We start from the raw sequence: 13,266 nt of genomic DNA, 5'->3' as shown, positions 1-13,266 counted from the left end.
GTTATCTCACTCTCAATATTATGCCCCCTCTTCTGCAATGATCCCTGAGCCTGACTGGCCTCCACAACTCTGCATTTTGGTTGGCTGTGGTTCTTGGTAATGGTCTCCTTCTTCTGCAAAGAGATTCTTGTTTAGTAAAGTGGTGGTTATGGGTTCTTCTACAGTAACCATGCCTCTACTAGCACTGAGTAGTTTCCCTTAGGGTTACTGTGTCACGCTGGTTGCTGTGGTTCATAAGCAGCAGAGCTGGGCAGGTCTGTTAGTTGCTTCCCACCTTTGCAAGCTTGCACGGTGCCTTTTGGTATCATGAAAGCTAGACTTTAGGGAAGAGGCTTAAAAATGAGTTCCAGCTAGGGGTCTCTAGGTCCTGTTCCTGAAATTTATGGTATCTTGAGTAACTGGAACTCAACTTCTACCTCTGGGGGACAACCAAGGGCAATAGCAACAGGCTGTACGTTTTGAAAGTCTCTTGGACAACCTTGACCAACAACTCGAAAGAAGGCATGTCATGTCTATTAATGGGGTTTTGGTTAAGTGATCTTCGGCTCTTCGAGGGAGCGTTGTCAGCACAGATGACAAAAGCGTATTTAAACCATATATGTATATTTATTTATATACAGAATTGTATTTGTTACAGAGTTTTTTGTTTCTTTTTGTTTTTAGATAAACAGTTGATAGTGTGATTTCTTGTGGCTTTTTCAGATGTTCTTAATTGGTATTTTGCCCTCCCTCATCATCCTTCAGTATTTACCTTCCTTCCAAACCTTTTGATGGAAGTGTTCTGTTCATATAAACAGCTCTGGTGACATAGCAGGATTAGATCTCTTGTTACCTGTGTCCCTTGTGCCATCATGGAGGTATGGCATTGACTAGCTAAATGAACTTGTATTTAGGATATCTTTGGTGGCTCCTGTATCAACTGAATCTACTTGAACTATTCATATTTTTAAATTTGATTTGTCATACAATTAATCATATACTCTAATTGGTATGCCTGATTTTATCTTCATGTTTTTATCTGTACCTTTATATGTATGTCTATGTACTCAGGGTTTCATATGTAATATTGTGAGGCAAATTGCTTAAGTGTGAAATGTTCATATTCTGGCCTCATTACCAGATTCGGTTTACAGAGACATGGTTAAAAAAAAACAATTAATATGTACTATTTTTACTTTTTATGTATCAGTTATATGTGCCATATAAAATACAGGTGTAGGTAAGTTTACCTATCCACTTAATATAATATGTAAATTCATACATTTGATTTATTTGTTCAAATAAATTATTTTATACTTAAGTTAGATGGGGTATTTTTTTAGGGTATATATGGTTTAGAAGATGCTGTTATTGAAATAAAGAATTGTAAAGCCCAAATTAAAATAAGAGATGGAGAGATTGAAGTATTGACCAAGGAAATCAATAAACTTGAGATGAAGATCAATGATGTTCTTGATGAAAATGAAGCCCTTAGAGAACAGGCCGGTAAGCTAATTTTTAAGACTCTTCTCTTTCCTACACCCTACTTTTCAAGTCTTCTCTTTCCTACACCCTACTTTTCAAGTCTTCTTTGTGTACTTTGGCTTTCTTTACACTTTTGTAGGGGATGGCGCCGTTCACCAAATCAAAGTCCTCACATTCCACACACACACACACACACACACACACACACACACACACACACGTTCTTCCTTCTTCTCCCGGGCTTTGCCTCTAACCTTTACTTTAGGTTTGTTTATTTACTTCTCAGTAGTTGAAGGGCATGTTTACCCGAATAAGTGTTTCTGTAGGAACATTTAACAAAAGTGGAGGTACCCTGAATGAAGTGGGTTTGGAGACCTCACCGTGTTGGTAGGGTTGACAAGGAACATGGCTTTTGTAGGTCTGGTATGTCTTCGGTAATAACTGCTTATAGAAAGGCGAACGTGCATGTATTATACTGCATACAAGAAGTCAACTGTATTTCTGCAAATAAGAAACATCTGTATGAAATGTTAGCTTACAAACTGATTTTGTTTCAAATGAGGCCATTTAAAAGTACTTTGTAAATATTTAAGGACATGGAAATACAATTTAATTGCTTATTGTTTTACTTGAGTGTTTTAAAAGTTTCATTTAGTCTACCATGTAATTTTCAAATACAACTTGGGAATTTATATACTTTTTAAAATAAATGATGAATTAATAATGTTGCTGATTTATATTGTAAGTTATAACTAAAGTATACAATCTACATTGCTTCTTTAAAATTAATAAATATGATTTATGTATGATTTCATTATACATGCTGAATATCAATTAGTGCTTTCTTTGAGTTAAAGTGACGATCTATAAAATATTTGTGTAGAAGAAAAATTAATATTTTATATGGATTACTTACTTGTGACACATATCTAACTAAAATTTAGGGCTGCATTAGATATTCAAGTTAGATTTCTGATTAACTTGACCAGTCCGGTCACAGCTAGGAATCTAGAGATATATAACTAACTTCTGACCTATCTAGAGTGCTGTAACAAAAGACTTGTTTTCTGTCTTTAGGGGTTTAGCTTTTTTTTTTTTCCTCCTCAAAGACAAGGTTTCTGTGTGTAACCCTGACTGTCCTGGAACTTGCTCTGTAGAATAGTCTGGCCTTGAACTCAAAGATCTGCCTGCTTCTGCCACCTCAGTACTGGGATTAAAGGTATGTGCCTCCATTACCCAGCTAGAGGGTTAGCTTTTAATTATTAAAGTCTGGTTTACAATTTAAAAATTTTACACTGTCACTGGGCGTTGGTGACGCACATCTTTAATCCCAGCTCTTGGGAGACATAGATTGGCAGACCTCCATGAGTTCAAGGCTAGCCTTGTCTACAGAGTGAGTTCCAGGGCAGCCACGGCAGTTACACAGAGGAACCCTGTCTTGCAAAACTAACAAAATAAAAGGGTGGGGGTTGAGGGACACAGGACCAAGTTATTTATACTATTTTGATACCTGAATTTTACCTCAGAAAGGGAGGCAAATTAGAAGGCAGATTAGCAGAAAGGAATAAATCAATAATGCCATCATTAATATTAATAATAATTGCTACCTGCCAAGCACTGCTCTAAGCATCATATTTAGCCTAATCTTATTATACTCTGGGCAGATTAAAATAATAAATAAAGTCATCTCTGTATCTAAGTTACGAATTTAAAGTGGGAATTGAACCAAGTTTACCTCCAGACAAGGTTCCGTCATCAATGAATTGTAGCACCTTTGCAACATCCCTGTATGTGTTTACCAGCATTTTCACAATTAGTTAACTTTTAACTTTCTTTGTAATATAACTGTCTGGAGAACCCTTGTACAAGAAATCTCCATGCTTCAAGTGATATTGGCTGGTGAATAATCCTAGCTACTTGATGTTTTATGAAGAATATTTCATTCATTTGCAGGTTTTTAAGTTGTAATTATATTGCTTGCTATTTCAGGCCTTGAACCAAGGACAATGATTGATTTAACTGAATTTAGAAACAGTAAACGCTTAAAACAGCAGCAGTACAGAGCTGAAAACCAGATTCTTCTGAAAGAGGCAAGTGATGCTCAGTTGAGCTTTCTTGTCTGAACCAAGGAGAGCCACTAATAATTCATACTTTGCAGATCGAAAGTCTAGAGGAAGAACGACTTGATTTGAAAAAAAAAAAATTCGTCAAATGGCTCAAGAAAGAGGAAAAAGGAATGCAGCTTCAGGTATTCTCCTTCATCCCACGCCTGGAAAAGCAGCATCGTTTAGGAAGGACTTACTTGCATCTGGGGTGTTCTATATATTGCAGATGATTTTTTTTTTTATCATTTTTATTTTAATTTTAAATAGCTTGTTTTACATGTCAATCCCAGTTCCCTCTCCCTCCCCTCCTCCCGCACTCCCCTTCCCTCCCACCTTCCCACCCTATTGCCAAATCCTTCCACATAGGGGATATCTAGAGTCTGTCATTTTACTCTGGGTAGGGTCCAGGCACTCCCCTAAGAGTCCAGGCTGAGAGAGCATCCCTCTTTGTGCTATAGGCACACGAAGACTGTTTGTATACCAGGGATAGACACTGATCGACAGCTCAGGGCCCCATAGGTTGCCCAGGCCTTCTCGCTGACACTCACATTTGGGGGGTCCAGATCAGTCCCATGCTGGCCTCCCCACTGTCAGTCTGGGGTCCAAGAGCTCTCCCCTGTTCAGATCAGCTGTCTCTGCTGGTTTTGCCAGCCCATTCTTTGCCAATTTGCTCATCACTCCTCTCTCTCTGTCACTGGGTTCCTTGGGTTCAGTTCAGTGATTAATTGTGTGTTATTGCAGATGATTTTACTCTCTTGTGCTCTATTGCCCTGCATCTGGTCCAAGTAGTAGGAGAAAATAGTATCCTAGGTATAATTGGTATGATCCTACCCTGAAACAGTTAAATAAAATGACAACCAAGTTTGGGAACTGTACACTTGAAACATTCAGGGTGCAGTCTGTTGGGTTTTAGACAGCTCTACTTTGCTGTGACTAAGCTTAAAACAGTAATTTTTATATTACTGTATGTCACCCTTAGGATGGTACTTTGCTTTAAAAACTTTTTTTAAAAAATATTGTTTACTTAAAAGTTTTCATTAAACTTAATTTAACTTGCTTGTTTACTTTTGGGAAGAAAATAGTCTTTGTAACAGCCATTTCAGTTCATTTTTTAAGACCATATAAAGTGTTTCTTTGGACTAAAACTTTATCTTGCCTTGGGTTAAAGGAGGGTTTTTTTGTTGTTGTTGTTCATTTGTTTCTTATTTGTTAATTCTTTAATATTGTAGGATTAACCATTGAGGACTTGAACATAACTGAAAACTTTTCTCAGGAAGATAAAATGAGGGAAAAAAACCTAAATTTTATGAGTCTCAAAAGTATGAATGAAACACAATCAAAGGTAAACACTTTGACAAAAAGAGTAAAGGGAAATGCTAGCAGTACATTTTTTTTCCTCGCTTAGTCTCATTTAGCACTACTGCTCTTTTAGGTTATTCAATAGTAATTTTTGCTTGCTTAAATAACTTGGTGATCTCAAGATGCATTAATGAGACATTATGTACTTTGAATACAGATTAAGAGTCCAGCTAAAATAGAGCTGCTGCATAGGAGACCGTCATTCAGTATTCTGCAATCAGATCAGAATGAGACAGAGGAAAATATGACTGTACAATCATTATCGAGAATGGTGTCTGGAATTCATCATAGTGTAGAAAGTGGAATGGGTCCTATTGTCTCTTTAACTAGATGGTCCTCATTTATGCAAGTAAAAGACGATAACACAACTCCAGAAGCTATTACAATAAGGGAGATTTTTAAAGCACCATGTCTACAATCTTTGAGAAATCAAGAATCGTTAGTCAGTACCTTCAGTCAGGGGAGCAGTGAAGAAATAAGAGATTACCTATGCTCTCTTTCCAATGAGTGCATGAAGAAAGTGTCAGGAAGCCATCAAGCTCTAGAGAAAACCAGGGTCTTACAGAAAAGCAGTTCGTCTTTTCAAGCATCACCAACAGCTTCAGAACTAATGCAGGAATTATCACATAGGCAAAAATCTGCAGTATTTTCTCAACAGTCGTATGACCATGATATTGATAAAGTTACATCAGCAGATGAACAGGCCCATTCTCAAATAAAGTGTGCTGATAAAAGACAGAGTGAATCACCCTCACAAACCGAGATGTTGAAAAGTGTGATGGAAGCAAATCTTTCAGATCCTGTGCCTGTTACTGCACAGCCCAAATTATCTCAGATAGATCCCCTTGAAAATCTTGTACAACAGCTACAGAGAGAGCTCGTATCCCGTAGATCACAGGTGAGCTTTCTTCAAACACATTCGTGCAATCTCTACCTTATTTTTCTTACCAGAGTTCTATAAACAATTCTGATGTTTTCTTTTTATGTACACATTAAAACTTATCTATAATGGATCTGTACTTAAAAAAATTCTAAAATTACAGTATATTTCAAAAACTTGTTTACTTACCTAATATATTAAATGTTTCTTTAGAATGAAAACATAGCACAGGATTTATCGATCCAAGAAGAGCAGAGTAGAAATGCAGAAATAGAGCTTGACCGCCAGAGAAGCCAGGCAGAAAAGGTAGTATAAAGACGGACCCAAGGGCGATGACGTCATTGGTACTAGGACTGAAAACGGCTGTGCATCTCTGCCCCCTGTTCTTTGTGGGGTGTGCAGAGGAAGAGGTGTCAGGGAGATGCACATCTCTGTTTTATTCTCAGGACTTTATTTTATAATTGCTGTGTCTCTATAACCCTTTTCTCTTGTTCTAAACTTGAATTCATAAATACTGGTTTAACATGAAACCTATTTTTTACTATGATATTTTACAAAACATTTTATTCTCTTTGTTCAGAATGAATTTCTTTCAAGAGAACTAATTGAAAAGGAAAGAGATTTAGAAAGAAGTAGGACAGTAATTGCTAAATTCCAGAGTAAATGTAAGTCACTATTATCTCTTCCTTTTTTATACCCATTTCCCTCCTAAAATTTAAACGTATGCCATTTTAGTACATTAGTTACTTTTTAGTCTTTAAAATCAATAACTAAGTCCCTGTTAATATATATCTTTGTGGTTTACATTGCTATTTTTATTGTTATAGAATGTTAACTTTAGTTTTTCATTAAAATACATCACATATCTTATAGACTTAAGTGAAAGTAAAGTTATAAAAATTTAAAGATTTTAAGATGACAGAGCTATGCAGTGTGTGTGTGTGTGTGTGTGTGTGTGTGTACATGACTAAAATGGATGTGGTGTTTAGTTCAGCTGTTCTTGTTTCATTTATAGTTGAATTTTTTATTTATATTTTTGTTCTACAATTTTTTTTCTATCTGAAATATCTGTCATGTATATGGAAAAAGTAAGTTGTAGAAAAGAACTATTTATTCACAGTGAAAAAAACTATAATTACAGTAAAAGAATTAGTAGAAGAAAATAAGCAGCTTGAAGAAGGTATGAAGGAAATTTTGCAAGCTATTAAGGACATGCCGAGGGATCCTGATGTGAAAGGAAGTGAAACATCTCTAATCATCCCCAGTCTTGAAAGACTGGTTAACGTAAGTACAGTTTGCATGTCAATGTCTGCCTGCAGCCTGCCCTTCCTGTTCTATAGGTTTCTTTTTTTTGATGCTTGACAAAATACTCAGATAAAAAGCAACTTAAGAAATAGGATGAGTTACACATTTGAGGTACGGCCTATTAAGACAGGAGAGTAGAAAGCTGGAGGTGGCAGCAGCAGCTCAACACTGAATCCACAGACTGGCAGAGGTGACACTTCTCCTTTGTAGATGCTGAAGTGGGGATGTAAGGAACCTGAGTTACCTGCCCAGCTAACAAGAAACTGGCTCATATATGAATGCTAATTATCTTCTTACTGTTCTCTGCTTTACTAATTTATTAGTATTTACTCAGTGTTATTTACTTTAATGAAGTAGTCACTATGTATAGTAACATGAGCCAAACTTAAATTTTATAAATATTGTTCGATAAATAAGAAATTTAAATAGGATTTTTATTAGACATGCCAGGGAGCACAGAAAGATGATTAAATTATTTAAAGGCACATTTTTTTCCTGTCTATGATTTTACTGTTTTCCATTGCATTTGTAATATGTAATGTAAATATACTAGGCTATAGAATCGAAGAATACAGAAGGAATCTTTGATGCCAGTTTGCATTTGAAAGCCCAAGTTGACCAACTTACAGGAAGGAATGAAGAATTAAGGCAAGAACTCAGGGAATCTCGGAAAGAGGCTATAAGTTATTCACAGCAGTTGGTAAAAGCAAACTCAAAGGTGAGGATTTTATTACATACAAGAAATATTAAGCCTGTGATTGAATGTTCAACGGGAAACTTTTGTTTTCTTTCTTTTCTAAGACAGCTTCTTTTCATAACAGCTCTGGCTATCTGGAACTCACTTTGTAGACGAGGCCAGCCTCAAACTCAAAGAGATCTACCTGCCTCTGACGTACGTGTGTCCTCCACAGCCTGGCTAGGACACTTTTTTATAAAGACTGCTTTATGAGAGGAAAATGTCCTTTGAGTTCTTTCGATGCTAAAGCAACTTTTTGGAGATTTGGAAAATGGTTTATTTATTTGTTTGTTTGTTTATATATTTATTTATTTGGCACAGGCTTTCTCTGTGTAGGTTTGTAGACCAGGCTGGTCTCCAACTCACAGAAATCCTCCTGCCTCTGCCTCCCGAGTGCTGGGATCAAAGGTGTGCACCACCACCATCCTACTCCCTTATAATTTCTTAAAGTATATTTTGATCATGTCCTACCCACACACGCTCTGTTTAGATCCTCCCTAGCAAACATACTTTGTCTTCTTTCTCCCTCTTAAAACAACAACAAAAAAGAGACAAAACCATGGACTCTGATCTGGGATAGTCAGCTAACGACTCCTGGAGTGTGGTTGATGTACCCAGTGTCCCTCTGCTGAAAAAAAAAAAACTGGATTTCTGCCTCTCAGGCAGTTATTACAAATGACTTCTTGGCTCGGGATGGGATTATGTGAGCACTTCCTTTCCTCTGTCCTGGGATTTGTCAGGCTCGATCTTGTGTAGGTACAGTAGGTGCTGTCCCAACAGTCTCTGTATGGGCATCTGCCCTGCTGTGGCGGAAAAATACCATTTCCTTGGAGTCATCCACAACCTCTGGTCCTCACCATCTTTCTGCGCCTCTCACACATATCCTGGAGCCCTATTTAGGCTGAACATTGCAAAGTCTCCCACCCTCTGCACATTATTTTTTTATAGATTCTTTATGAAGTTATGTGGAAACTAAGTTCCTTGTGCTATAAAAGAGAAGGTAAGAGCCCTAAATCTTGTATTAGGTATTTCTAAGTAAAAATTAAAGTTCAGTGTAATTAATTGATGTCAAGTTGTTCCCATCCATTTAAAAAGATACTTGGTAGAGAAAGCATGGAGTATAACTTGCTGCCTTCTAGTTTTCCTAAGTGTGATTATTATTCCTGGGTTGTTTCCAGATTGATCATCTTGAGAAAGAAACTGATCTTCTACGTCAGTCTGCAGGGTCCAATGTCGTTTACAAAGGTGTAGACTTGCCTGATGGGATAGCACCATCTAGTGCCCATATCATCAATTCTCAGAATGAATATTTAATACATCTTTTGCAGGTACTGTAATTTATGTGTTAATGATAGACATTTCTGATAGTATGCTTGTTAATTTAGTCTGTGAATTCCTTTGAGTTCTCAGAATAAATAGGTGTTCTATGAGTAGGTTATGAGTCAGCAGAACTAATGTGAATAAAGGAAGTTTATTTTGTTTACCTACATGTAAGGCATGTACAAGAATCTTGTTCATCTGTGAAATTTATAAGGACATGAAGAATTATAAGCAAATACTATCAAGCAGCACTGTATTGTATTTATTGTTGTTTAGAAAAGTGAGAGAATGAGATGACAAAGCTTCTCAATGCCATTATTAGAATTTTGTCTCTTTTTGTGCTAATCACAGAAAAGCTTGCAAGTAAACCTGACTCTCACCTTTTCTTTTCTGTGTAAATTGTTGATCCACTGCAAATTAGAAAGGGTTCTCTATTCTATTACTTGCCCATACCTGCCTTACTGTTTGCCATCTACATAATGGGATTAAAAATAGACTGATTAAAAATTGTTTTTCAAATTTTCATTTTAATATCCATAATATCACCTATGCTCTATTGTACATACAAAAATCTATTGAAAAATACATTTCTGATTGTAAGCATCATTGTTTCTCACTGCTAGATTATCCATTGGTGTGATACTTGAGTTATAATCACCAAATCTTGGTTTTTCATTTGGACATAGCATTACTCTTTCTTTGAATTTGTATGCTACCCAAGTCAAGTAAGGGTAACATTTCTTTAAAGTTCATCCTATATCACTACATTTAAATTCATGGCAATATTAGTGATTTATTTTTATGCACTTGAGGGACACCATCAACAAATAATGGCAACATGATATGCTTGATCTAAGATTTGTGATTTTTTTTTTTAAATGGGGGCCCGGCAAGATGACTCAGTGGGTAATGGCATTCAGTGCCGGCCCTGATTACCAGTGTTTGTGCTCATTGACTAGACTGCACAGTGGATGGAGAGAACAGACTTCCCAAGTTTTCCTCCAGCCAACATATATGTACTCCCATGCATGCAAATAAATGCTTTAATTAATTAATGTAAAACTCAGTTTTCCCATATTTAGAAAGAAATAGGCGGCTAATTTTAGTCAAGGCACAAAAAATGTATACTGGCAAGAGAATAAATATGTGGCTAGGTAATAGGAGTTGCGTATTTAACTGTTCTGTCTGATAAACATTTATGCTTCAGGTGAATACTGTATCTGATAGTCTGTGTGCTTAATGAAGATACCATGTTTGAAAAGAATAATTTTGCTTGTTTTATAGGACTTTTTATGTATATTGCCCTCATTCTTCATACTTTTATATTAAAATGTTGAAAATGCGGAGTTTTAATAATCTTTTTGGAATGTGAATCTGTACCTTTGGATACAAAACGTAGCCTAATGCTATTTATGTTGTAATTTATGAACCAAATTTCAGGAACTAGACAATAAAGAAAAGAAGTTAAAGCATGTAGAAGAGTCTCTTGAAGATTATAACAGAAAATTTGCAGTAATTCGTCATCAACAAAGTTTATTATATAAAGAATATCTAAGGTATTTATGTTTTGAAAACTTTATAAATTTAGTTGGATATAGTATATAAGTTTAACAAAACTTAATCCATTGGGTGCTCTGTAAAGCTAGCTTTTATGCCATTTTAGTGCTAAAATGATGTTTCAAAGAATTCTTTTCAAATGAAATTTTAAAGCTTGGAGTTTTCTTTTTTTTCTATTTCTTTCTTATTGACACAAAATAGTGTAGACTTAACTTATATGCTTCATGTCTGGATGATGATTGAGGTATTATGTTGCAAATATTTTGAAGAGATAGAACAAATATAAGTGTAAATAACTTAATAAAATTGTGATACTACCTTTATTAAAAACATTGAGTGAAAAATGTAACTTCTTGTTAGGTACTATGTCTTTTGTTCTGAGAAAATGTAAAGCTTTTATAACCTAAATTTATCCCTTTTGCAGTTGAAAAGTTTATTTACTTTATTATCTTTTTAATTGTCATTGCATGATATTATAGTGAAAAGGAGACTTGGAAAACAGAATCTGAGACTGTAAAAGAAGAGAAGAGAAAACTTGAAGACCAAGTCCAACAGGATGCTGTGAGAGTAAAAGAGTATAATGTAAGCACAACATTAACCATTATTCTACCAGGTACAAATGAGGATAACTAGATCCACTTAGTAATGTCAGTGTGATTTCGTACAGAATTTGCTCAGTGCTCTTCAGATGGATTCAAATGAAATGAAGAAAATGCTTTCAGAAAACAGTAGGAAAATCACTGTTTTGCAAGTGAATGAAAAGTCCCTCATACGGCAGTATACAACCTTAGTGGAAATGGAACGGCAGCTTAGAAAAGAAAATGGGAAACACAAGAATGACTTAATATCAATGGAAGCCGAAGTTACTGAAAAAATTGGAAGTTTGCAAAGATTTAAGGTAATTCTGCCTTTTTTTTTTTTTTTTTTTGGCTCAGGAACCTTTGGGTCTGAGGACAGTAAGACTCATGCATATCCATCCCCAGGATTTATGGTTAATGCTTATTGGCATTAGCTGTAATTACTTTATCCACTTTTTTTTAGGAATACTTAAATTGCAGACATTCTTCCCCTGAATATTTTTAGCAAACATCTCTATGATAAAAAGCTGTTGTTTACATAACTGTAATAATGTTATTTTACTGAGAAATTGACAGTATTTCCCTAATTTTCCCACTGTGCAGACTATGTTAAATTTTCTTTAGTTGCTCTAGGCTTTGATCATGAATAATGCATTTATTGGAGTTGACAGTTACATGTGCTGATTCCTGAAGACAGCAACCTGTTTTGCTTTGTTTTTCTCTTCTCTTTGAAGAGTATTTGATTGGTCTCTTTTATTTTGATCTTATCAATTTTAACTCTGAGGACTTGATTTGATGCAATTTAAACAATTTTAGCCAGAGTACATCTTAAATAATCTATGTTTTGTTATTCCTAAAGATAGAGTATCTGGAGCCGGGTGTTGGTGGCATACGCCTTTAATCCCAGCACTCACTCGGGAGGCAGAGGCAGGCGGATCTCTGTGAGTTCGAGACCAGCCTGGACTACCAAGCAAGTTCCAGGACAGCCTCCAAAGCCACAGAGAAACCCTGTCTCGAAAAACCAAAAAAAAAAAAAAGATAGAGTATCTGTTTAGATGGTGTTTTATGGGGAATCACGTCATTTTTAATTGATATCCACATTTTTAAGTCATTAACTGGTAAGATTTTTAGCATGATATATATGTATATGATCCTTTGCTATTTTTCCCAATAATTTTAGTATTTATGATGATTACCTGATAAGGATTTTCATGTTTTTCTCATGTTATTAGTACTGTTAACATTCTTTTGAGAGTGGAGAAGTTTTTGTCATTAAGTCCTGCTGAAGTGTATTTCCCACTGTAAGGACAGTATGAGAGCTTTGACCTTTCCTTTTCACCTCCAGTTACAGAAGGGCAGGGTGTGTGGGCTCTGTTTTTGGGCCGATTTGTTTGTTTCCTCATAAGATTCTTCTTTGGTTATCATGGTAGATTCACACACTTTTAAACATTAGGTACATTTTACTCAATTAAGAATTCTAAACTTTAGTAGGAGGCCTTTGACAATGTCTCTAGTTGTTTTAGCAAGGATCCATTAGTTTTTGGACCAAGCTTGATTTGTTTTTTGACTTAACAAAGTTTTCTCGACCTAACTTAACACTCTACTTCTGCTTGGTTGTAAAGTAAGCCAGTTCTTTAAGGAGCCCTGTTGCTTTTTAGAGGGTAAAATATGTATATACCCGGAACTGATTACATAGTGTCATTGCTCTTCAGATGTCATTGCTGCTCATCTTTTTCCTTGGACAATATAAGGAATATAGTATATAATTTTAGAATATGAGTTCATATTGTTACTTCCAATTCATAGTTGGCATTCTAAGGTAATTAGACACTATGATTTATTCCCTAAACTCATTTAACTTCGTAATGTTATTTTCTTCATTGTTTTACATAGAAAACTGAAAGATTAAAATAATTATTTTATCAAATACCATCAAATTAATTAAAAATAGCATCTGTAATA

General features: G+C 35.5%; 1 protein-coding gene across 1 annotated transcript in view; it reads left to right on the top strand.

Annotated features, from left to right (window-relative positions):
* Cep290 (centrosomal protein 290) overlaps positions 1-13,266 on the top strand; it is an 81,916-nt gene that overhangs the window by 17,459 nt on the left and 51,191 nt on the right. The window contains 12 exon segments of the mRNA XM_040754978.1: positions 1,323-1,485; positions 3,454-3,554; positions 3,623-3,655; positions 3,658-3,712; positions 4,799-4,911; positions 6,389-6,473; positions 6,950-7,092; positions 7,667-7,831; positions 9,028-9,177; positions 10,610-10,725; positions 11,206-11,308; positions 11,394-11,624. Coding sequence (XP_040610912.1) covers positions 1,323-1,485; positions 3,454-3,554; positions 3,623-3,655; positions 3,658-3,712; positions 4,799-4,911; positions 6,389-6,473; positions 6,950-7,092; positions 7,667-7,831; positions 9,028-9,177; positions 10,610-10,725; positions 11,206-11,308; positions 11,394-11,624 — 1,458 coding nt within the window.

The sequence above is a fragment of the Mesocricetus auratus genome, unplaced genomic scaffold (assembly GCF_017639785.1).
Source record: "Mesocricetus auratus isolate SY011 unplaced genomic scaffold, BCM_Maur_2.0 Super-Scaffold_100011, whole genome shotgun sequence".
Taxonomy (NCBI): Eukaryota; Metazoa; Chordata; class Mammalia; order Rodentia; family Cricetidae; genus Mesocricetus; species Mesocricetus auratus.
This window is presented reverse-complemented; position numbering and strand designations above follow the sequence as displayed.